Source organism: Nannobrachium achirus (genome assembly GCF_963921795.1).
Source record: "Nannobrachium achirus genome assembly, chromosome: 11".
NCBI classification, from domain to species: Eukaryota; Metazoa; Chordata; class Actinopteri; order Myctophiformes; family Myctophidae; genus Nannobrachium; species Nannobrachium achirus.
The window spans coordinates 4,018,770-4,044,296 of record NC_137820.1 but is presented as its reverse complement, the minus strand read 5'-3'; the positions used below and the strand labels follow the sequence as shown (position 1 = coordinate 4,044,296).

Sequence of the window (25,527 nt, the reverse complement as noted above, 5' to 3'; positions counted from 1 at the left end):
ATGGCGGACCGGAGCTTTTATACATGTGTAACATAAGCGAGCATCTATTGCCATCTGCGCTTCTAAAGTGTAGTTTTGAGATAATGGACATTAAAGATGAGATGGCCCGTCCGCCTCAATGTTATGGGATTACTATTTTGTGCTCGTGGATCCGTGATGAGGATAAATCAGCGACGGAGATCGACTCGGGACCTTCCGCCATTGTACTCGGTAGGATACCAGCCGTTACAGTATATTACTTTTCACGAGATATCTCGGGATCGGCACTCCGGATACTTGAGTACTTTTCACGAGTATTCTCGGGAATGGCACTAAATCGGTTAATGTTGATCTATTGATGAATTACCATGTGCTGTCCTTACTTATTGTAAATCACTCTGGATTACTGAACTGTACATTGTGTGATACAGTATCTCTAAGAGTCATTAAACAAACATTGTGTGATACAGTATCTCTAAGAGTCATTAAACAAACATTGTGTGTGATACAGTATCTCTAATAGTCATTAAACAAACATTGTGTGATACAGTATCTCTATTAGTCATTAAACAAACATTGTGTGATACAGTATCTCTAATAGTCATTAAACAAACATTGTGTGATACAGTATCTCTAATAGTCATTAAACAAACATTGTGTGTGATACAGTATCTCTATTAGTCATTAACCCATTTAGGCCTAGAATTAGAAGGATTCAAAAGACACTTATAGAATCGGGTCAAAATTCTAATGTTCACGACTTTTCAAAAATAGCAGATCTACGAGCTCGCAGCGCGGCACTCGGTGCCGCGCTGTGAGCTTGTATATCTGCTATTTTTCAATAGTTAAAGCATAAAATAATGATACACAAAATGTGTACCCGTTCTAAATGGGTTAAACAAAACGAGTCGTTCAGATGTTTCATACTCCCTCCTGATTGGCTAAGATCTTTCCACAACATTTCAATTAATTGTACTTTTGTTTTCAAAGTGTGGCTGTAGGTTAAACCAAACAATAAGAGTATCAACAGTACATAAACACTGACCTGAGGTCTGTTAAACCTAACATTAAGGGTACCAACAGTACATAAACACTGACCTGGGGTCTGTTAAACCTAACAATAAGAGTATCAACAGTACATAAACACTGGCCTGAGGTCTGTTAAACCAAACAATAAGAGTATGAACAGTACATAAACACTGACCTGAGGTCTGTTAAACCTAACATTAAGGGTATCAACAGAACATAAGAGCTGACCTGAGGTCTGTTAAACCTAACAATAAGGGTATCAACAGAACATAAACACTGACCTGAGGTCTGTTAAACCTAACAATAAGAGTATCAACAGTACATAAACACTGACCTGAGGTCTGTTAAACCTAACAATAAGGGTATCAACAGTACATAAGAGCTGACCTGAGGTCTGTTAAACCTAACAATAAGGGTATCAACAGTACATAAGAGCTGACCTGAGGTCTGTTAAACCTAACATTAAGGGTATCAACATGAACATAAGAGCTGACCTGAGGTCTGTTAAACCTAACATTAAGAGTCAATAGTACATAAACACTGACCTGAGGTCTGTTAAACCTAACAATAAGAGAACACTGACCTGAGGTCTGTTAAACCTAACATTAAGAGTATCAACAGTACATAAGAGCTGACCTGAAGCCAGTGAAGCCAAACAGCACCGCCTGCAGGAAGCCTCCCATGCCGGTCAGGAAGTTCACCGCTCCCGTACCGTCCGCTGATTCACTCCATACCTGAGAGAGTGAGAGTGTGAGTGGAGACGTTAATTTATTATCACTCCACACCAGGGCATCAACGACTTGTGATTTTTGCAAGTCGACTCGACTCAGTAAAAAGTTGAGTTGAACTCGACTTAATCGTTTGATGACGTCATCACATCACACACCACCCCCCAATTATTTTGGGTTAATTGGGGGGTCCCCAGATGATTAACTTAATGGGCAACATTGTTTTCTCACTCAACTGTAAACAAACCAACATAAAGTTTAAGTGTATAGATAGAGGGCATATGCAAATTTCTAAAGTGCCAATTTAAGGACTTTTTAATACCTCTAAAATGACAAATTAAACATTGTCCAAATTGTCAAATATATGGAGGCAGAAATTGTGAAAATAGCAGATCTACATGCTCACAACGCCTCACAACGCGAGGCGTTGTGAGCATGTAGATCTGCTATTTTTACAATAGAAAGTTTTTTTTTTTTTTTTTCAACTTTCTCTGGTGGGAGTCAACTTGTGTAATGTTAATGCCCTAGTCCAGACTAGGGCTGACCTCCATTAGTGGAATTAGACGAATATGGAGTCTTCAGTCGACTACCAATCTCTTAGTCGAACAATGATATATATTTTTTTCCCCTTTTTTTTTGCATGATTCAACTGAGAGATTGGCCCAATTTGTTAGGGAAAAAATAGGATTTATATCCTATTAATCTAATACACACATTTCATGTAAAAGTGCTTAGTTTCTGTGCAACAACAGTAAACATGCTGTCTAGAACCTAGCCTAGTTACATCACACTAGTGATGGCCAACCAATTGGCTTTGATGCTATCTTAGAATAGATGTCCACCTGTTTGACACTGCAGACTAGAGTTCTCAACGGGCCTGACAATTAAGGCCCGGCCCTAACTGGGCCCTGGTGGGCCAGCCCGAAGCCCGGCCCGACCCTTTCAATAATCATATTTACGGCCCTGAAAGCCCGAGAGAAAAAGAAAAAAAAAAGTCGCCAATAGGCTGCACAAGTGTCTCAAATTACAGCAGAGTGAGAGAACGGACATAGGTCTAAAATAGTTGGAGAAATGGCAACTTCACATGTTCAGTTGTTCATAAAACATGCCAAGATCTGCACAACATAGTCTAAAGTTAAATCCCTGTCATACAGTACAGTACATCTCTCATGCTCTCTCTCCCTGACGTTCTCGCTGCCTGTGATTTATATTTCCTCCTTCCAACGGTGACGCACCAAACACAGCAGCACCAGACAGGGCAGATCTATAAACCCAAAATGTGTTCATTTCGCTCGCATTCTGGGCTTGCAGATCTGCTATGATCACTGCGTGACACCACAACATTCTTCAACATGCAATACAAATCAGGCTTGTGTGCCTTCTGCAAGTCTAAGCACCGCCATGGCTGTACACCCTTTAGTAATATAAATGCACACAGCATCACACGGACACTTCATTAACCAGAAAGCATATGGAATTAATAATATCTTTACCAGACGAGATGATCGTCTGTAACAAGGTAAGGTTGTCAACTTGTAGTTGATGTTGTTGTTACTGTTGAATACAATCCTCCTCCTCCTCCTCCTCCTCAAGTCCTTGTCAAAATAACCAAGTTTTTTTCCTCTTTGAATGTACGTTTCTTGGATTTATATAACTGATAACAAACTTGTGGAACACCAAGCTGTGTTTTAACATCGCAACCGGCCTCTCCAACACAGAGCTCATGCTGCTAACGCTCTGAGGCAGAACGACTGTATATCCAAAGGTTATGTAAGTGACGTCATCACAACAACCAAGCTACTAGTAGGCAATACTTCCGTACGCATCACTGATCATCCTTGGTCCTTTGGTCAGACTTCAGTACCGCGGTGCAGACAGACAGACAGGGATGCATCTGTTCTCTGTTGCTTGAGGCCCGGCCCGGCCCGATCAATTATCATTTATTTTAGGCCCAGCCCTACCCGACAACGAATTTGAGACTTGAGAATAAAACGGACAATTTCATTTTTTTAAAAAGAAAACAATTATTCTCTACGACCTCATGCACACCGGATTCGAATTAGCCGTGCGACGAGTGGCTGCGGCCGTGCGTTTTCTTTTCTCGATCGAACCCAGTTCGATGTGTGCGTCTTGTCGCATGCGGTAAAAAACTCATCACTCCTTTTATGACTCCTTTTGGGATCCACAGCGCCGATTCCGCACAGCATTGCACACCAAATCCAATGCGTTTTATTCATGCCGCAAACGGAAGAAACACAACTGTCCTGTGTGCAAAGGGCTTAACCTGGAATGACGTCATCACACTATCCTACCTGGAACGGTTCCTGGATGTTATCAAAGCACTTCTGCAGCAGGTGTAGAGCCTTCTCAGCATCACCCAGCTCCAACCAGCCCACTGCAAACATCGACTGGAGATACCGTGCGCGCACACACACACACACACACACACACACACACACACACACACACACACACACACACACACACACACACACACACACACACACACACACACACACACACACACACAAAGATCGTACCATGTCATGGAGGTTAAATAAAGATCTTACCATGTCATGATGGTTAAATAAAGATCGTACCATGTCATGGTGGTTAAATAAAGATCTTACCATGTCATGATGGTTAAATACAGATCGTACCATGTCATGATGGTTAAATAAAGATCGTACCATGTCATGATGGTTAAATAAAGATCATACCATGTCATGATGGTTAAATAAAGATCGTACCATGTCATGATGGTTAAATAAAGATCATACCATGTCATGATGGTTAAATAAAGATCGTACCATGTCATGGTGGTTAAATAAAGATCGTACCATGTCATGATGGTTAAATAAAGATCATACCATGTCATGACGGTTAAATAAAGATCGTACCATGTCATGGAGGTTAAATAAAGATGGTACCATGTCATGGAGGTTAAATAAAGATCTTACCATGTCATGGAGGTTAAATAAAGATGGTACCATGTCATGGAGGTTAAATAAAGATCTTACCATGTCATGGAGGTTAAATAAAGATGGTACCATGTCATGGAGGTTAAATAAAGATCTTACCATGTCATGGAGGTTAAATAAAGATCTTACCATGTCATGGAGGTTAAATAAAGATGGTACCATGTCATGGTGGTTAAATAAAGATCATACCATGTCATGGAGGTTAAATAAAGATCTTACCATGTCATGGAGGTTAAATAAAGATGGTACCATGTCATGGTGGTTAAATAAAGATCTTACCATGTCATGGAGGTTAAATAAAGATCTTACCATGTCATGGAGGTTAAATAAAGATGGTACCATGTCATGGAGGTTAAATAAAGATCTTACCATGTCATGGAGGTTAAATAAAGATGGTACCATGTCATGGAGGTTAAATAAAGATGGTACCATGTCATGGAGGTTAAATAAAGATCTTACCATGTCATGATGGTTAAATAAAGATGGTACCCATGTCATGGAGGTTAAATAAAGATGGTACCATGTCATGGTGGTTAAATAAAGATCTTACCATGTCATGGAGGTTAAATAAAGATGGTACCATGTCATGGTGGTTAAATAAAGATGGTACCATGTCATGATGGTTAAATAAAGATCTTACCATGTCATGGAGGTTAAATAAAGATCTTACCATGTCATGGTGGTTAAATAAAGATCTTACCATGTCATGGAGGTTAAATAAAGATCTTACCATGTCATGGAGGTTAAATAAAGATGGTACCATGTCATGGAGGTTAAATAAAGATCTTACCATGTCATGGAGGTTAAATAAAGATCGTACCATGTCATGGAGGTTAAATAAAGATGGTACCATATCGTACCCATGTCATGATGGTTAAATAAAGATGGTACCATATCGTACCCATGTCATGGTGGTTAAATAAAGATCGTACCATGTCATGGTGGTTAAATAAAGATCATACCATGTCATGGAGGTTAAATAAAGATCGTACCCATGTCATGGCAGGTCCGTCGGGGTCGGTGACGGCCTCGTAGATCTCCAGGTCGTTTCTCCTGACCTCGCGGGTCACGGGGAACCCCAGAGGATAAGACAGCAGCACCGTGTCTGCCTGCTTCACCGGGTGACCTGGGGAGAGAGATCATAACCACCCAAGGAGAGTTTGAAAATATGACCAATGATGAAAAACTCCCATACCTGCTGGGTGAAGTAAAACAATGTGCAAACACAGCAGCAAGATTCGTGAGCTGCTGTGATAAGAGAAGGATATCAAATGGAACCCAACCACTTTAAAAACCATTGTATATATATCACTGCTCTGCCTGCACGTTACCGTGATGCATGAAAACTGTTTTCACCTGTATATATTTTGTTCTGATTGTATTGTATCTAATACATACAATTCAGCAAACACAAAGTGGTGGCAATTCTCAAACAGAATGTTTAGCTCCATTCTCTCACAACACCTCTCACAAACATAGCCACCACGTCAAACAAGCGTGACAATTTTGCACTGTCCACATTTTAAACATGCCACTCTTTGAACCGCATTTATTTCAATTTAACAAAGTTTCGCCTTTCGCCTCACGCAGAGCAGCCAGTCCTGAAGGAGTATCTTGACAGTGCTCATAAACTGGTCACCAGAGTATCAAGTTACAGAGGAGGGGGGAGGGGAGCTGAGCGGAGGAGAGAGAGAGAGAGAGAGAGAGAGAGAGAGAGAGAGAGAGAGAGAGAGAAAGAAAGACGGGGAAGGGCCCGGGGAGCTGAGCGTCCGTATACACCACGTCATCGCATCACCAATACCTTTCACAAAACCTTTTTTTTTCAAAAAACTTTTTTTTTTTCAAAAAACTTTTTTTTTTTCAAAAAACTTTTTTTTTCAAAAAACCTTTTTTTCCCAAAAATTTTTTTTTTCAAAAAACTTTTTTTTTTCAAAAACTGAACTCTAGACTTAACTTCTAGTTGTGTACACTTCTGCTTTGGCAATGTAAACGCATGTTTTCTCATGCTAATAAAGCCCTTTGAATTGAATTGAATTGAATTGAATTGAATTGAATTGAATTGAATAGACCGTTTGTCAGCCTTCTGATTGGTCCCTGAGACTCCCTGACTGGCCAACCAGAAAAAAACATTCACTTTTTGCTATCGGGGGTGGAGTTTGTGCAGTGGAGAATGTTGCTTCAGGCTTTCAAAAACTGTCCGCAGTGCGCGACACGGAGATCGGCCGGTACGGTGATAGCGACGGCAAGCGTCAAGCGATCTCGCTCATCATAACGAATAAGCTTCAACAAACTAGTTCACATGTACCTTATCAATGGTCTAAGAGTCACGATTGGGTACATATAATTTAAATGGGCAGAATTACGAAAAGCCAGCCTATTATGTGAGGAGAAACATTCTCTCTGTCCTCTTCCTAGTACCCAAGATGCAATGCGCTTCTCTTTCTATCTCTGATCCAGAGGATTAAACTAATTAAAACATTTATTTTTCGGGGGAAAACTACTGTTTTGCTATGTAATTACTGTACCTTTTTCTTCCCTTTTTATTAATATCACGTAGATGTGTTTTTTGTGGTACTTTATATAGCTGTAATGAGGCTATGAAGGGGAAAAAAATCCCATCCACTTCCACTATAAAAGAATCTGCAAAGAGGATTCTGTCCCACTGGGATTAAACACATTAAAACATATATTTTCGGGTAAACCCCCTGTTTTGCAATGTAACTACTGTACCTTTGTCTTCCCTTTTTATTAATATCACCTAGGTGTTTTTCCTTTGGTACTTTATATAGCTGTAATGAGGCTATGAAGGGGAAAAGAATCCCATCCACTTCCACTATAAAAACAATCTGCCCAGGGTTAATGTCCCATCATAGTAACAGGGCAGAATGGGGCGGGATTTACAAAAGGGTTTATTGAATTGAGAGAGAGAGAGAGAGAGAGAGAGACAGACAGACAGACAGACAGACAGACAGACAGACAGACAGACAGACAGACAGACAGACAGACAGACAGACAGACAGACAGACAGAGAGAGAGAGAGAGAGAGAGAGAGAGAGAGAGAGAGAGAGAGAGAGAGAGACAGACAGGGAGAGAGAGAGAGAGAGAGAGAGAGAGAGAGAGAGAGAGAGAGAGACAGACAGACAGACAGACAGACAGACAGACAGACAGACAGACAGACAGACAGGGAGAGAGAGAGAGAGAGAGAGAGAGAGAGAGAGAGAGACAGACAGGGAGAGAGAGAGAGAGAGAGAGAGAGAGAGAGAGAGAGAGAGGGAGAGAGATCAGTCCACCCGGTCTCAGTGTACATGAACTGTACTGTACTTAACTGTCCTTGAACATAAAATGCGGGAGAACCACAGTCCTAGTGGACTCCTGATGTGTCTTAGTGCCAAATCAGTCTCAAGAAAACTCAGGGGACTGACAATCAATAAGTCTTATGATCAAAATGAAAACATAATAATGTTATGTAAAACAAAAAGTCAACGGTACCTCTGACGTATCCGTCGTATTCCGGGTGGAACTTGTGCTCCTGGTCGAAGGGGATTTTCATCTTGTCCGCAACCTCCTGCCACTCCTTGGGAGCCGGGAACTGGAGCAGCTCTGCCAACTCCACCGCAAACTGGAGACTGGTGCACACACGCACGCACGCACGCACACACACACGCACGCACGCACGCACGCACGCGCACACACACACACACACACACAGTTTATTACCACTGTATTTAGAGAATATCGTCTCTGTTGGGTGTAAACCTCACATGTTCACTATGATTAGCCTACTTTCAGGATTCAAATGAAAAAAAAAAAAGCGTAAAAACTGCAGACTGACAAGCTGGAGCTCGCGGATCCACAACTTTTGCCGCTTTTGTGTGACACGGCAGTAAATGATCAAGAATAAGAGGTTTCTTCTCGACAGTGGCGATACGCAGCCTCAGGTAGCGTACAGAGCGTCCATGACTTCTACCTTTCAACACCCTAAAGCCCTTTGCACACAGGACAGTTGCGTTTTTTTTTCGTTTGCTGCATGAATAAAACGCATTGGATTTGGATCCCAAAAGGAGTCATAAAAGGAGTGATGAGTTTTTTTTACCGCATGCGACAAGACGCACAAATCGAACTGGGTTCGATCGAGAAAAAAGCGCACGGCCGCAGCCACTCGTCCCACGGCTATTTCGGATCCGGTGTGCATGAGGTCGTAGAGAATCTTTGTTTTCTTAAAAAAAAAAATGAAATTGTCCGTTTTATCCGTACGGATAAACGCGTCTGTGTGCAAAGGGCTTTTAGTCCAGTAATTTTAGGCCAAAATTAGGCTAAACCTAAAACAAATTGCAATTCAGTAGCGAAGTGTGATGTCACTTCCGTGAAATGGCGTGGAATGTCGCCCTCTACGGGGTTCATGCTGGTATTGTTTTGTATTCAAATCGCCATTGGGGAATTTGCGATCACCGCATATAAGAACTGTGTTAAAAATATAAACACACCATGCTCTCGGATTGACCCAAATGGATATAAAGCATCGACTAAGGTGGAAATGTACAGATTTACCCAAAGAGTAACACAATAAACGCTAGAAACGAGTTACACAGGCTATATCAGATATGAATGAATATCATAAACTATGCAGAACCCCCCCGCTGACAGAAACGCGCACATGGTGTGTTTATTTTTTTAACACAGTCCTTATATGCGGCGATCGCAGATTCCCCAATGGCGATTTGAATACAAAACAATACCAGCATGAACCCCCTAGAGGGCGACATTACGCACAAATGACGACATGGCTTCGTTTCTCTATAGTAGCAGACTCAACTGATTTTGTATCCTCAATATGTCCTTAGTAAGAGAAAAAAAGGCCCAAGGAATCCCATCACGGGAAAGTTTTGAAAACGACCTACCTACCTTCACTTACTATACACTACACCAGTGCTACTCAACCCGCGGCCCGCGGGCCGCATGCGGCCCGCACCGCCTGTCTGTGCGGCCCGTCATGACCATACCAATAAAAATATGATTTTTCTAAGCCTGGCAAAGTTAACGCGCAACGCAAAATGCGGTGATGTTTGAGCCTCAGTGGACTCCGTAGTCAGGAAGCGAATGCAGTCACTGCACAGAACACAGCCTGAACACAGCAGTGCGGAGATGCTGGCGGCTACACTAGATCTATTGTACAACGAGACGGTCAGACAGACAAATCTGCGGAGATTTTGCAGCAGACAACCACAGTCGGGCTCACTGGAGTGGAGACGCATGACGGTCGTGCGATATGAACGCGCTCGCGACCGTCATGTTTTAGGCTAGTGAAGACGTAGTCCTTGTCTGTGCTTGTCTCTGCCTCCGCGGCTCCGCCAGTCAGCACCGACATACAGTGCACACATCCCAACAGATCGTAGCAGCCAGGGAACTATGCTTGTACCCCACATGGGGAAGTTTTCTCATGCCAATAACGCTCCTTTTCATTAATAGGACGGATTTAAAATAAATAGACGTTTATACTTCTTATTCAATCACTCAAACCCCAGCATCCCTATTCTTGGGGGACATTCATCAAAAAATAGCCGATAATGCATCTTGTGGTGAGCTTGTAGATTTTTGGTTAAGAGTTGTTGTTTTATGGAAAAATAACTCAAGTAAAGTTCAACTCAGCCAGTTGTACTGTACTTGTAAAACATTTGATGCTTTGAGCTTTGTAATTTAAACACAACTAACTGCTCATTGAAGGAGATTGACCAAAAATAGCCGATCTACAAGCTCCAATGAATCTTGTGGTGAGCTTGTAGATCGGCTATTTTTGGTGAATGTCCCCCAAGAATAGGGATGCTGGGGTTTGAGTGATTGAATAATAAGTATAAACGTCTATTTATTTTAAATCCGTCCTATTAATGAAAAGGAGCGTTATTGGCATGAGAAAACATACCTTTACATTGCCAATGTTCACTAGCCTTGCATACCCAGACACAGGGGCGGTTCCAAAAAGATTGAACTAGTTCTGTTAATTTTCACTTCACATTTTGTGAATAAAGCCTAATTTGATCAAGTTCGATAATTTCTTCATTCCATCCATAATCTTTTGGTTCAATGAGGTTTGGCCTGGCTTATATAGATGGAAATGTGGCTGTTTTCTTTGTGTTTGCTTAATTATTAAGCTTGTCATGAAGCCTGTTACAAAATCATTGTAAACGTCCAAAATAGGACCGTCATTTTTAGGTTGCGGCCCTTTGGACTTTAGGTATTTTGCTGAGTGGCCCCTGAGCCTTCCTAAGTTGAGTAGCCCTGCACTACACTATAAAGGAAAACATGACTCCCAAAAAATCTGCTTTAAGTGGGATGTGAGGGGTCAAACTAGGGGTTTTTAATTATTCTGAATCAATTGCAAGCATTTGTTTTGCACGAAAAACATTCCTTGGGCAAGAAATGGCCCCTCAAAACGATGATGAGTCATCAATTTTCACAGTCTTTTGGGGTCCGTTTTTAACCCAAGGAATGTTTTTCATGCAAAACAAATGCTTGCAATGGATTCAGAATAATTAAAAACCCCTAGTTTGACCCCTCACATCCCACTTAAAGCAGATTTTTTTGGGAGTTCCTTTATAGTGTAGTGTATAGTAAGTGAAGGTAGGTAGGTCGTTTTCAAAACTTTCCCGTGATGGGATTCCTTGGGACTTTTTTTTCCCTCACTAAGGACATAGGATACATGACATGAGGATTCAGAATCAGTTGAGTTTGCTACTATTGCAATTTGTTTTAGGTTTTTTCATATAATGACTGGACTATTTAGACAGACAGCTCCATTCACCAGACAGACAACACCCTCCTGTTGACAGACAGACATGTCCAATCTGATGAACTCACTGATACAGTTCCTTGTCAATAATCCCACACGGAGCAAAACTGAGCTACGGTAAAGACATCTTCATTTGTAGAGGACATCGTATCGGTCCCCATGCGATCCAACGGTCACTGAGCATAATTATGGAGCATGGACATATCAACAGCCCTGTGTGAGCCAAGTGGCTTTGAGGAGCGCTTGTTTTAAGTCACTCAACGAGAAAACTAATAGAAGCCGTGGCTTCACAGAGCTTATTGACACCAAGGTGCTCATAATGGCAACGGTGGATTCTTTTTTTTAAACAAAGTCTTGACAAAGCTTTTCAATGCTTTTCAAGCCTATACAATGCTGGTATCGGTATTGGCGAGTATTCTAGTCATTCTGATACCACACACCATTCGACACCTGATGTCTCTAGTTTGAAAGCACTCCTTCTCACTCATACTGACTCCTCATGACTCCTACCGACTATGTTTTTTGCCACTCAGTAGGCGTTTCCGCATAACTTCCGGGTACAATGATATTCACGCATATTCCCTCTATTTAGGTGCGATGACTACCATAACTCAGAGGGTAAGGGTCCATTTGGTTCCATTTGTACTCTCTCAGACTTAAAGACCCCGTAACGGCCCATTTGGAACCCTCTCCAGGAACCCTGAACCACACTTTGAGAGCCCTTGTCCTGAATTTAATTTTTTAACCCATTCATAACGGGTACACATTATTGCGTATCATTATTTTATGCTTTAACTATTGAAAAATAGCAGATATACAAGTTCACAGCGCTGCACCGAGTGCCGCGCTGCGAGCTTGTAGATCTGCTATTTTTGAAAAATCGTGAAAATTAGAATTTTGACCTGATTCTATAAGTGTCTTTTGAATCCTTTTAAGAGTTTTTGAAAAACCTATGTTTCTATGTCAGCAATCTGGCCAGCCATCGTCAAAGAAAAGGTCCCACTTAACTGGAGCTCAGTTAGGTTCTTGAGAGACTACTGTGTCAGTGGTTCTCAAACCTTTTCATGTGAAGGACCCCCAAAATGATATGTATTTGGCCATGGACCCCATCTCAAAATATTTAGTTCCAGGGACCACCCAGAAGCAACATTTGAGTTACAAATGTTCGCTTTGAAAATACATATTGTCAAAGATTTGTACACATTTTCACGACTTTTTCAAAAATAGCAGATCTACAAGCTTGTATAATATGTATAGGCGAGCTTGTATATCTGCTATTTTTCAATAGTTAAAGCAGCTAACGGATTGGTACTCTGTACCAACCGATACGCCAAATATGAGTGTGGGAATCGTGAAGCTGTCTGTAATCATCATTAATACAATCAGATTGGAGGCTTTTCTGTCTCAACGAAAGAGGCTGTCGATTGAGGGAATCCCAAAGGTAGAATTCATGGCTGTAGCCTCTGTGTTGCATGCAGCTGGGTTTCATTATGAAGGATGTGTTATGAATAGTCCTAGAAGTACCTGAGCTTGGCCACTGCTGGGTTTCATTATGAAGGATGTGTTATGAATAGTCCTAAAAGTACCTGAGCTTGGCCACTGCTGGGTTTCATTATGAAGGATGTGTTATGAATAGTCCTAAAAGTACCTGAGCTTGGCCACTGCTGGGTTTCATTAAGCAGGATGTGTTATGAATAGTCCTAGAAGTACCTGAGCTTGGCCACTGCTGGGTTTCATTAAGCAGGATGTGTTATGAATAGTCCTAGAAGTACCTGAGCTTGGCCACTGCGTTGGGTTTCATTATGAAGGATGTGTTATGAATAGTCCTAGAAGTACCTGAGCTTGGCCACTACGTTGGGTTTCATTATGAAGGATGTGTTATGAATAGTCCTAAAAGTACCTGAGCTTGGCCACTGCTGGGTTTCATTATGAAGGATGTGTTATGAATAGTCCTAGAAGTACCTGAGCTTGGCCACTGCTGGGTTTCATTAAGCAGGATGTGTTATGAATAGTCCTAGAAGTACCTGAGCTTGGCCACTGCTGGGTTTCATTATGAAGGATGTGTTATGAATAGTCCTAGAAGTACCTGAGCTTGGCCACTGCTGGGTTTCATTATGAAGGATGTGTTATGAATAGTCCTAAAAGTACCTGAGCTTGGCCACTGCGTTGGTGTACACTGAGTTGTTGACATTGTGGTAATACTCGTCAGGTGGCATCACACCTGAATGGAAACACAGAAACCACATATGAAGCACGCTTTCTCCAAAAAACAGGGTTTTGAGACATGGACCCATATGGGGGAAAAGATCACCTTGTTCTCAATAGTTTTGTAATAATGCAATCATAAAGACTTGATTAATGCTAAAAGTACTATATGGTTATCTTAGTCCTCTAGTTAACTAGTATTTTCCTCCCCACTCATTGAAACATTGATGGTATCAGTATTCTCTGTCAGTACCTAGGATTTAACGTTTGTAGCTAAAAATTGATCATACAGTATTCCATAGACGCTCCAGAAAAACAATATTATGCGACCGCATAATCAGCTAAATGGCGTAGTTCATTTTCAAAAAGGGCACATAATCATATATTTCCGTGCAAACGTCCTGTGTATTATGCAACGTTCCGCAGATTTTGCAACTTCACACAATTTCACATCATAAAATCACATTGCAATATTAAGGATTTTAGCCCACATAATCAAGGATTCTTGCCCGTGTTTTTCTGGAGGGTCTATCTGTAGACACCTAGGATGTGGTAACAGTGTAGCTAAATGCTGATCATTGATTGGTCGGTACCTAGGACCAGGGCTTCCAACGTAAAACAGACGTAAAACGTAAAAGGTCTTATTTGAGATGATCCTTTTAGGCAGGGTGTTTAACTGTACTTGTACTGTACTACATTTCTATTGTATTGACTATACTTGTACTGTTCTCCATCTCTGTCTAATAAAATAATCAATCAATCAAAAAAAAGGATGTGGTGATCATTGATTGGTCGGTACCTAGGATGTGGTTACAGTGTAGCTAAATGGTCATCACTGATTGGTCGGTACCTAGGATGTACTGATCATTGATTGGTTGGTACCTAGGATGTACTGATCATTGATTGGTTGGTACCTAGGATGTACTGATCATTGATTGGTTGGTACCTAGGATGTGATATCGTTGGTCCTCGGGGCTCCAGGTTGCCTTGGAAACCCAGTAGTCGGCCACGCCCCAGATGACCTCACTGCCGCGCCGATCCGTGAACATGGTCAAATCCTGAGTGACCACGCACACACACACACGCACACACACACACACACACACACACACACACACACACACACACACACACACACACACACACACACACACACACACACACACACACACACACACACACACACACACACACACACACACAGCAGGCTTGTCAACTCTCCTGGATTTCCCAGGAGTCTCCTGGATTTTGAACCCCTCTCCTGGGAGTCTCCTGGATTGGCAAATCTCCTGGATTTTGTATCAAACTCCCAAAATTCACCAGAATACAGGAAATGACATCTACTATGTTGACAATTTTCTGGGGGAGGACCCCCAGACCCCCCGCTTTAGGGGTGGGGGCAATGCATGCAAGAAAGATCATACAGATATTCACTTAAGTAATGACTTAAAGATGAGAAATCATTATTAAAGATGTCCTTTTGCTTCAGTCATCAAATCTGTACACCAACATTTGGCATTTTAAGGCTGAAATTGTACCCATGCTAGTAAAGCAAGCCTGATAAAAGTATCAAACATGAACAAAATTCACCAGAACACAGGAGATTAAATCTAGCCTACTATGTTAAAAATGTTCTGGGGAGGACCCGCTTTAGGGGTGGGGGCAATGCACGCAAGATCATATAGATATTCACTTAAGTAATGACTTACAGATGAGACGTCATTATTAAAGATGTCTTACTTTGCTTCTGTCATCAGATCTGTACACCTACATTTGGCATATTAGGCTGAAAGTGTACACATGCTAGTAAAGTAAGCCTGATAAATCTATCAAACATGCACAAAATTCAACAGAACACAGGAAAATACATCTATTAATACGTTTTGACCGCCCGGCCCCCAGACCCCGGTTGGGGAGTTCCGTTCACCCACCAAAAATAAATCTCCTGGATTCTGACAGTCCAATGTTGACAACCCTGACACACAGTTAAACCCCTTCTAAAGGGGTGTGCATCATATTCGTTGTTAAAATAAATGTTAAATAGCTCTGTGTGTGTTTCTATAATTGTGGGCTCGCTAAAAGTGAGCACACGTTGTTATCTTCCTTATTTATCTATCAAGTTCTCCTCAAAATGACGTAATATATCAGTCAAGTTCTCCTCAATATGACGTAATCTATCAGTCAAGTTCTCCTCAAAATAACGTACCCGTAATTGCCGGACTATAAACCGCTGCTTTTTTCCCATGTTTTGAACCCTGCGGCTTATACAGCGGTGCGGCTTATATAGAGTTTTTTTTTTTACAGCTAACGGCCAGTTAGTTTGGTTTACAATGGTCTTTAACAAGGATTTATATATATAGATTATTACAGCTAACGGCCACCAGGGGCGCTCTAGCGGGAAGCAGGAAGGACACCTGCGGCTTATAGTCCGGTGCGGCTTATATATGTAAACATTTGTTTTTTGTTCTAAATTTTGCTGGTGCGGCTTATATTCAATTACGGTAATCTATCAGTCAAGTTCCCCTCAAAATGACGTAAGACACTGCCTTTGTACCGACAGTACAAATGAGGTGCAGTCAAAGGGTAGATCTTTGTGCCCATACATGGTGTTACATGTGAGCCCACACTGTTTCGTAGGAACAGTATTTCTAGTTATTATTATTGTTATTATTATTAACCAGTAAGACTCCCTAATCGGGAGATAAGCGACCGTCTGGGAAATGGGACAGATCTATGTTGATGACATGACTTTAGACATACTGTGTACCGCTTTGTGTGATTTTAGGGCAACATCTGTAGGAGCAGTGTCCAAAAATGTGTTTTGCAAGAATCGGCCTCATGGTGGCGCTAGAAGAGGTCCATGTGAGAAATGAGGGGTTTGGCAGCCAAGGAGTGTGTGTGCAAAGTTTGGCATGGATCGGGGCAACGGTGGCGGAGATATGAGTAGGGCAAAAGTGTGACGTGTGGCGTGTGACAGACAGAATGACAAGACAGACAGACAGACAGACAGACATACAGACAGACATATTTTTGAATAATCGTGAAAATTAGAATTTTGACCCGATTCTATAAGTGTCTTTTGAATCCTTCTAAGATTTTTTTGAAAAACCTATGTTTCTATGTCAGCAATCTGGCCAGCCATCGTCAAAGAAAAGGTCCTTTTCACTTAACTGGAGCTCAGTTAGTCTGTTCTTGAGAGACTACTATGTCAGTGGTTCTCAAACCTTTTCATGTGAAGGACCCCCAAACTGATATTTATTTGGCCACGGACCCCCCATCTCAAAATATTTAGTTCCAGGGACCACCCAGAAGCAAAATTTGAGTTATAAACGTTCGCTTTGAAAATACATAAAGATTTGCACACATTTTCACGACTTTTTCAAAAATAGTAGATCTACAAGCTCGCAGCGCGGCACTCGGTGCCGCGCTGTGAGCTTGTATATCTGCTATTTTTCACTGGTTAAAGCATTCAATAATTCTAGGCCTAAATGGGTTAATATTCATAATAATAATTAACATACTCTGGTCAGGTACAGGTAGTGATATTAATATTCATAATAATAATAATTAACATACTCTGGTAAGGTACAGGTAGTGATATTAATATTCATAATAATAATTATCATACTCTGGTCAGGTACAGGTAGTGATATTAATATTCATAATAATAATTAACATACTCTGGTCAGGTACAGGTAGTGATATTAATATTCATAATAATAATTATCATACTCTGGTCAGGTACAGGTAGTGATATTAATATTCATAATAATAATTAACATACTCTGGTCAGGTACAGGTAGTGATATTAATATTCATAATAATAATTATCATACTCTGGTCAGGTACAGGTAGTGATATTAATATTCATAATAATAATTAACATACTCTGGTCAGGTACAGGTAGTGATATTAATATTCATAATAATAATTAACATACTCTGGTCAGGTACAGGTAGTGATATTAATATTCATAATAATAATTAACATACTCTGGTAAGGTACAGGTAGTGATATTAATATTCATAATAATAATTATCATACTCTGGTCAGGTACAGGTAGTGATATTAATATTCATAATAATAATTATCATACTCTGGTCAGGTACAGGTAGTGATATTAATATTCATAATAATAATTAACATACTCTGGTCAGGTACAGGTAGTGATATTAATATTCATAATAATAATTAACATACTCTGGTCAGGTACAGGTAGTGATATTAATATTCATAATAATAATTATCATACTATGGTCAGGTACAGGTAGTGATATTAATATTCATAATAATAATAATTAACATAATCTGGTCAGGTACAGGTAGTGATATTAATATTCATAATAATAATTAACATACTCTGGTCAGGTACAGGTAGTGATATTAATATTCATAATAATAATTAACATACTCTGGTCAGGTACAGGTAGTGATATTAATATTCATAATAATAATTAACATACTCTGGTCAGGTACAGGTAGTGATATTAATATTCATAATAATAATTAACATACTCTGGTCAGGTACAGGTAGTGATATTAATATTCATAATAATAATTATCATACTCTGGTCAGGTACAGGTAGTGATATTAATATTAATAATAATAATTATCATACTCTGGTCAGGTACAGGTAGTGTTATTAATATTCATAATAATAATTAACATACTCTGGTCAGGTACAGGTAGTGATATTAATATTCATAATAATAATAACATACTCTGGTCAGGTACAGGTAGTGATATTAATATTCATAATAATAATTAACATACTCTGGTCAGGTACAGGTAGTGATATTAATATTCATAATAATAATTATCATACTCTGGTCAGGTACAGGTAGTGATATTAATATTCATAATAATAATTATCATACTCTGGTCAGGTACAGGTAGTGATATTAATATTCATAATAATAATTATCATACTCTGGTCAGGTACAGGTAGTGATATTAATATTCATAATAATAATTAACATACTATGGTCAGGTACAGGTAGTGATATTAATATTCATAATAATAATTATCATACTCTGGTCAGGTACAGGTAGTGATATTAATATTCATAATAATAATTATCATACTCTGGTCAGGTACAGGTAGTGATATTAATAATAATAATAATTATCATACTCTGGTCAGGTACAGGTAGTGATATTAATATTCATAATAATAATAATTAACATACTCTGGTCAGGTACAGGTAGTGATATTAATATTCATAATAATAATAATTAACATACTCTGGTAAGGTACAGGTAGTGATATTAATATTCATAATAATAATTATCATACTCTGGTAAGGTACAGGTAGTGATATTAATATTCATAATAATAATTATCATACTCTGGTCAGGTACAGGTAGTGATATTAATATTCATAATAATAATTAACATACTCTGGTCAGGTACAGGTAGTGTTATTAATATTCATAATAATAATTATCATACTCTGGTCAGGTACAGGTAGTGATATTAATATTCATAATAATAATTAACATACTCTGGTCAGGTACAGGTAGTGTTATTAATATTCATAATAATAATTATCATACTCTGGTCAGGTACAGGTAGTGATATTAATATTCATAATAATAATTATCATACTCTGGTCAGGTACAGGTAGTGTTATTAATATTCATAATAATAATTAACATACTCTGGTCAGGTACAGGTAGTGATATTAATATTCATAATAATAATTATCATACTCTGGTCAGGTACAGGTAGTGATATTAATATTCATAATAATAATTATCATACTCTGGTCAGGTACAGGTAGTGATATTAATATTCATAATAATAATTAACATACTCTGGTCAGGTACAGGTAGTGATATTAATATTCATAATAATAATTAACATACTCTGGTCAGGTACAGGTAGTGATATTAATATTCATAATAATAATTATCATACTCTGGTCAGGTACAGGTAGTGATATTAATATTCATAATAATAATTAACATACTCTGGTCAGGTACAGGTAGTGATATTAATATTCATAATAATAATTTTCATACTCTGGTCAGGTACAGGTAGTGTTATTAATATTCATAATAATAATTAACATACTCTGGTCAGGTACAGGTAGTGATATTAATATTCATAATAATAATTATCATACTCTGGTCAGGTACAGGTAGTGATATTAATATTCATAATAATAATTAACATACTCTGGTCAGGTACAGGTAGTGATATTAATATTCATAATAATAATTAACATACTCTGGTCAGGTACAGGTAGTGATATTAATATTCATAATAATAATTAACATACTCTGGTCAGGTAAAGGTAGTGTTATTAATATTCATAATAATAATTAACATACTATGGTCAGGTACAGGTAGTGATATTAATATTCATAATAATAATTAACATACTCTGGTCAGGTACAGGTAGTGATATTAATATTCATAATAATAATTAACATACTCTGGTCAGGTACAGGTAGTGATATTAATATTCATAATAATAATTAACATACTCTGGTCAGGTACAGGTAGTGTTGGAAGGCCAGCGCTACGTCTCCGTTGATGTGAACTTCCTGTTGCCCATATATGTCCTCAGGACACACCTCTCTTCCTGAGACAGCGCTCTCCCATGGAAACTTCAGTCCCTGCACACACACACACACACACACACACACACACACACACACACACACGCACACACACACGCACACACGCACACACACACACACACACACACACACAGCGATTTAATGTTCTTTATACAGGACATCAACCAAAGGAAATTAGCATTTTAACAGGGCAGAAGAGAAATTAGTAGAACATATACTGTAACTCAATCAAAGGCAGCACTGAAACAGATCTGGGGAAACAGCGCCCTCCCAAGGATACTTCAGTCACAGTACACTCACACAGAGCAGCTTTCCAAAGCACTAACAGTTTCATTGTGGTGCAAAAAAGAACAGAAACGGCATGACCTGATCTCATTGATGTTGTGTACAGATCTGTCTCAAATAATTCAAATATTGTGTAAAACAGCCAAAGCATCCCGTTCCCAAATCATCACTGAATGCAGACATTTCACACTGGACTTCAAGCAACTCTGACTTCAGAAGGTTGACATTTCTCCAATTCTTTTGAGTGTTCTCGTGTAATTATTGTAACATTTTGAGATAACTTGATTTTCATGAGTTATATGCCATAAAAATCTAAATTAAAACAAACATAGCTTTTGAATTTCACTGAATGCGCAATGCAACTAGAATATATGATATTTTCTTTTTTCTTTTTGTACAGATTTGCTGAAAATAAACTTTTCCCCGGTATTCAAATGTTTGGAGACAGAGCTGTATGTCACAGCAAATCAGCACATTTGCAAACTTCGTATATTTAAACAGGTTGGTGGGTCAGTAAATGTGAAAACATGCTGACATGAGAGAAGAACTCAAGAGGCTACAGTGAAGTCAGTACTGCTGTATGAGACATGGACCATCACAGTGGAGTCAGTACTGCTGTATGAGACATGGACCCTCACAGTGGAGTCAGTACTGCTGTATGAGACATGGACCCTCACAGAGGAGTCAGTACTGAGACATGGACCCTCACAGTGGAGTCAGTACTGCTGTATGAGACATGTACCCTCACAGAGGAGTCAGTACTGCTGTATGAGATGGACCCTCACAGTGGAGTCAGTACTGCTGTATGAGACATGGACCCTCACAGTGGAGTCAGTACTGCTGTATGAGACATGGACCCTCACAGTGGAGTCAGTACTGCTGTATGAGACATGGACCCTCACAGTGGAGTCAGTACTGCTGTATGAGACATGGACCCTCACAGTGGAGTCAGTAAGTGAAAATAGTGATGCAATGCGAGGCTTTGGTCCAGCCAACTTAAGACTCCTGAATCACTCAGCCCCATACAGCAGGCTGAGTGATTCAGGAGTCTTAAGTTGGCTGGACCAAACCCTCACATTGCATCACTATTTTCACTTATCTAGTACGTTGAAAATCATATGAATCGTTTATATTGTTGACTTAATTATTCTGTACTTATGGTTAGCTCGCACTACTGATGTGATGAGAGCGTTGCAGTTGAGTTGAGGTGGAGGTACAATGCAGTGTTAATTTCGTCGACTTTTGGCGAAGTTTTTTTCACAAATGAAAACTAATGACTATGACTACCAAATATATTGACAATGTCATATAAAAAGAAGAGATCCAGTGGAACTAAAACTAGTCATTTAATGCTTCCGGAAATAGCCACCCTATGAGCTTGTGAGCTTAGGCTATTATCAGATGGCTAAAACTGTTCTGGAATTATAACATTTGCTGTCAAAATGAACACTTGAGGAGAGGGTAGAGTACCTTGTGACCCTGTCTCTGGGCGTTGTCCCGGGCTCCATCGATGGTGCTCACCCTGTAGTCCAGCACAGCCTGGGCCAGCTGGGGGTAGAAGAGACCGATGCCAGGGTACATCCAGATATCCTGGAACCATGATAGGATAGTTATTAACTAGAACTAGCACAAGTAGGACATGTATGGCCTACTGGCTGTTAATGATGACATTGCCATACATGCTGGTCCCTGATTGGGCTACGAGCTTAAACACACACAGCTACCTAGCTACAGTACCTACTGTACCTACATACACAGCCAAACTGTCATCTACGTTATAACTGTTGTTTTTATATATCAGTGGTGCTCAAACTTTTCATGCCAAGGGCCCCCAACTTTTTATGTATTTGGCCACAAAATATTTAGTTCCAGGGACCCCCGGAAGCAAAGTTAGTATCCTAATAGTGCACTTTATTAGTGTGGTTGCTATAGGCACCACACTATTGTATTCGGTCTGAGAATCTTTCACCAGCAAAGTGAAGCTGTGGTTTGTAAACCTGTTGAGTGATGTTATCCAGGGTTGTACTGTAAGGCTGCACGACAGAAAAGTGAAGCTTTTTCTTTTGGTCATTCTTCACACACTGCTGTCACTGTTGTCATGCTTCACATGACATCACAATATCAGGGGTTAAAGGCAAAAAGAATCCCAAGAATGTATTTTCAGACCATGTCCCAATATGAGATTTTCGAAACAATATTTGGGGTGTTTCCCTGAAGTTCTGAACTGCCTTCACTGAGTGTGTGTGTGAGTCAGAGCATGTGAGCGGAGCAGGCCGTTTTTGTTGTGAGCGTGAGCGAGCGACTTTTCAAATGGGCCTGAGCGGCTTTGGAGCGAGGATTTTCCTCGGTTTGGAGCGCCGACCTCCTCCGCTCCAAACCGACCCTGTTGGGGTCGGTTTGGAGCGCCGCATGTTTCCAACAGAACAGAGCCGTGGCGTCACATGCAGTAGGCTACTAGTGGCAGTGAAGCCATGTCGGCACCGCGGAGAGGAGAACAGACAGAGAATACCCTTTATCACGATTTCACTCAAGTCAAATGTATTTATATCATCCACACACGGGACTCTGGTGTGAGTGTGTGTGTGTGTGTGTGTGTGTGTGTGTGTGTGTGTGTGTGTGTGTGCGTGTGTGCGTGTGTGCGCGCGCTAGCGCGCGTGTGCCAATCTTCTGAAGTTCTGTTGTATTGAGCCTGTATGCATATCAATAGACCTATAATAGTAGGTGTTGAGCGATGTGTGCGGGACGTCCCTAGATAAGCGACTCACCACTGCACCACTGGTCCTACCTGGTCCCAGAAGACGTGTCCCCAGTAGTCCTGTCCGTCCCCTCCGTTGGACAGTCCCCCGGGACTCACCCCCCCGAAGGACCCCCCTGCTGCCTGGTGCAGCGGGGGGAAGGCACTCAGCAGGTAGAACATGCAGCCAATCAGAGCTCTGTTGAAGGTAGGAGAGCCCTTCACCTCCACCTGGACACACAATATTTACAGTTCAGGCATTTAGCCTAATCCAGAGACTTACAATAAGCAAGGTAATGCATCAATACATCAACTAGGGATGGGACGATACCCGATATTATCGTTTATCGCGATAAAAAAACGCTCACGATAATCGTATCGTGGAGATTTCATTTATCGTGATATCGTCCTCCGTCATGCACTGGGATCAATTCACCTATTATTTGCCCAAGCTGCATATCCGGTACCATTTAAACCCTCTATAATTGGTAAAAGGTACTTATAATATACGTACTTGATACAGTCTTTTTTTTCACTCTCTGTCAAATGTCTGCCAAAAAATAGCCGATCTACAAGCTCACAACGTGTCGCTTTGCGACGCGTTGTGAGCTTGTAGATCTGCTTTTTTTTGGCAATTTTTTGGCAATTGTTCCGCCTCAGGATAATCGTGATATGACATTTTCATATCGTCCCATACCTAACATCAACACCAATACATCAAATGCATATAATCTGAGAAAAACATAACGATGGCCAAAACGCAAAACCTCCTAACTGCACATTTTATGATTTTTGGATTGAAATCTCATTTTCAAGAGGGACCCATAGGAACATGACATACAAAAAACATGAACAGCAGCCATACATACATACTGTACAGGACAGGGATACAGATACATTCTTACACGGATAGCTTGCTCACCCACCCCAACACCCACCACTTCAGCTGATGCGCAAATAAGAGGCACAGTACAAATACATAAGCAATGATTATACTTACAGGTAAGGTCAAATTCAAAACACACATACAAGTTGTTTCAAGATGAGAGTATAGGGAAGTCTTGAAGTGACCAAGCGAGGAGATAGATCTTAGAGATAGAGGAAGATTATTCCAATCAGATGGAGCTTTATGGCTGAAAGACCTTTGTCCAACCACCTTAGTTATTGTTGGTACATCAAAGTAAGGATATTGCAGGTGCCTCAGTGGATATGATGAAGTAGATTGAACCAAGTACTCTTCAGGTAGGAGGGGCATTTAAAGTAAATACATTTAAAAATAAAGAGAAGCCAGTGCTTCATGATTGGTGTCAGGTGGTGAAACTTTTGATAAAAAATGTAATACTTGTAACAGACCTGTATAATGTCTTGATCTCAATTAACTCATTTAACGCTGATCCCGAGTATACTCGTGAAAAATACTCGAGTATTTAGAGTGCCGATCCCGAGTATACTTGCGTAAAATACTGTATATAGAGTAGCGCCGGTTCTCCTACCCTAATGTCCGTTGGAAATGACGATCGAAATGACGATCGGCCTCGCCGATTCATCATCATCACGGATCCACGTGCACAAAATAGTAATCCCTTAACATGGAGGCCGACGGTGGATCTCATCTTTAATGTCCATTTTCTCCAAACAACACTTTTAAAGCCAAGGATGGCATTAGATTCTCGCTACAATAACGTAATAACAAAGGCAACGATCGGCCATTTTAGCAACGGCATGGGGTGACGAGCGCTTCCGTTGAATGACGTCATGACGTCAACCCGGAAGTGTTTACGCAATGGACTTCTGGCCTTCAAAATAAGATAATGGCTGCGTATGGAGCCTGCGAGAGGCACGCTGGACATTTAGCCCGTTCATGTCTGGAGCACTAAATGGGTTAAGTGCTGTATAAAGTGTTATTTAACAAAAAAAATTAAAACCTCCTCCTGTTGTCAACTGCAGATAGGAAATTTTTACCTAGAAATGGAACCAAAAAAATTGAGATGGGGGTCCGTGGTCACATACATATAATTCTAGCGGTTTTGCGTTTTGGCCATCGATCGAGGTACACGAAGCACCCATTCATTAAAAACTATAAAAATGTAAAACATGCTATCTAAATCACATGTGCTAAGGAGGGCTAAGGTAGAGGTCTGAAGAGGTGAGTCTTCAGACCACAGTAAATCACATGTGCTAAGGAGGGCTAAGGTAGAGGTCTGAAGAGGTGA

The 25,527-nt window shown here is 40.2% G+C and overlaps 1 protein-coding gene across 2 annotated transcripts in view; it reads right to left on the bottom strand.

Moving 5' to 3' along the window:
- Positions 1-25,527, bottom strand: part of pgghg (protein-glucosylgalactosylhydroxylysine glucosidase) — a 38,683-nt gene that overhangs the window by 2,102 nt on the left and 11,054 nt on the right. For both annotated transcript variants that reach the window (XM_080736808.1, XM_080736807.1), the window contains exons 7-15: positions 23,366-23,545; positions 22,051-22,170; positions 20,200-20,331; positions 14,653-14,764; positions 13,650-13,722; positions 8,207-8,343; positions 5,710-5,843; positions 4,049-4,144; positions 1,645-1,742 (exon numbers count right to left, since the gene is read on the bottom strand). In XM_080736808.1, coding sequence (XP_080592934.1) covers positions 1,645-1,742; positions 4,049-4,144; positions 5,710-5,843; positions 8,207-8,343; positions 13,650-13,722; positions 14,653-14,764; positions 20,200-20,331; positions 22,051-22,170; positions 23,366-23,545 — 1,082 coding nt within the window. The remainder of the gene's footprint in view (positions 1-1,644; positions 1,743-4,048; positions 4,145-5,709; positions 5,844-8,206; positions 8,344-13,649; positions 13,723-14,652; positions 14,765-20,199; positions 20,332-22,050; positions 22,171-23,365; positions 23,546-25,527) is intronic.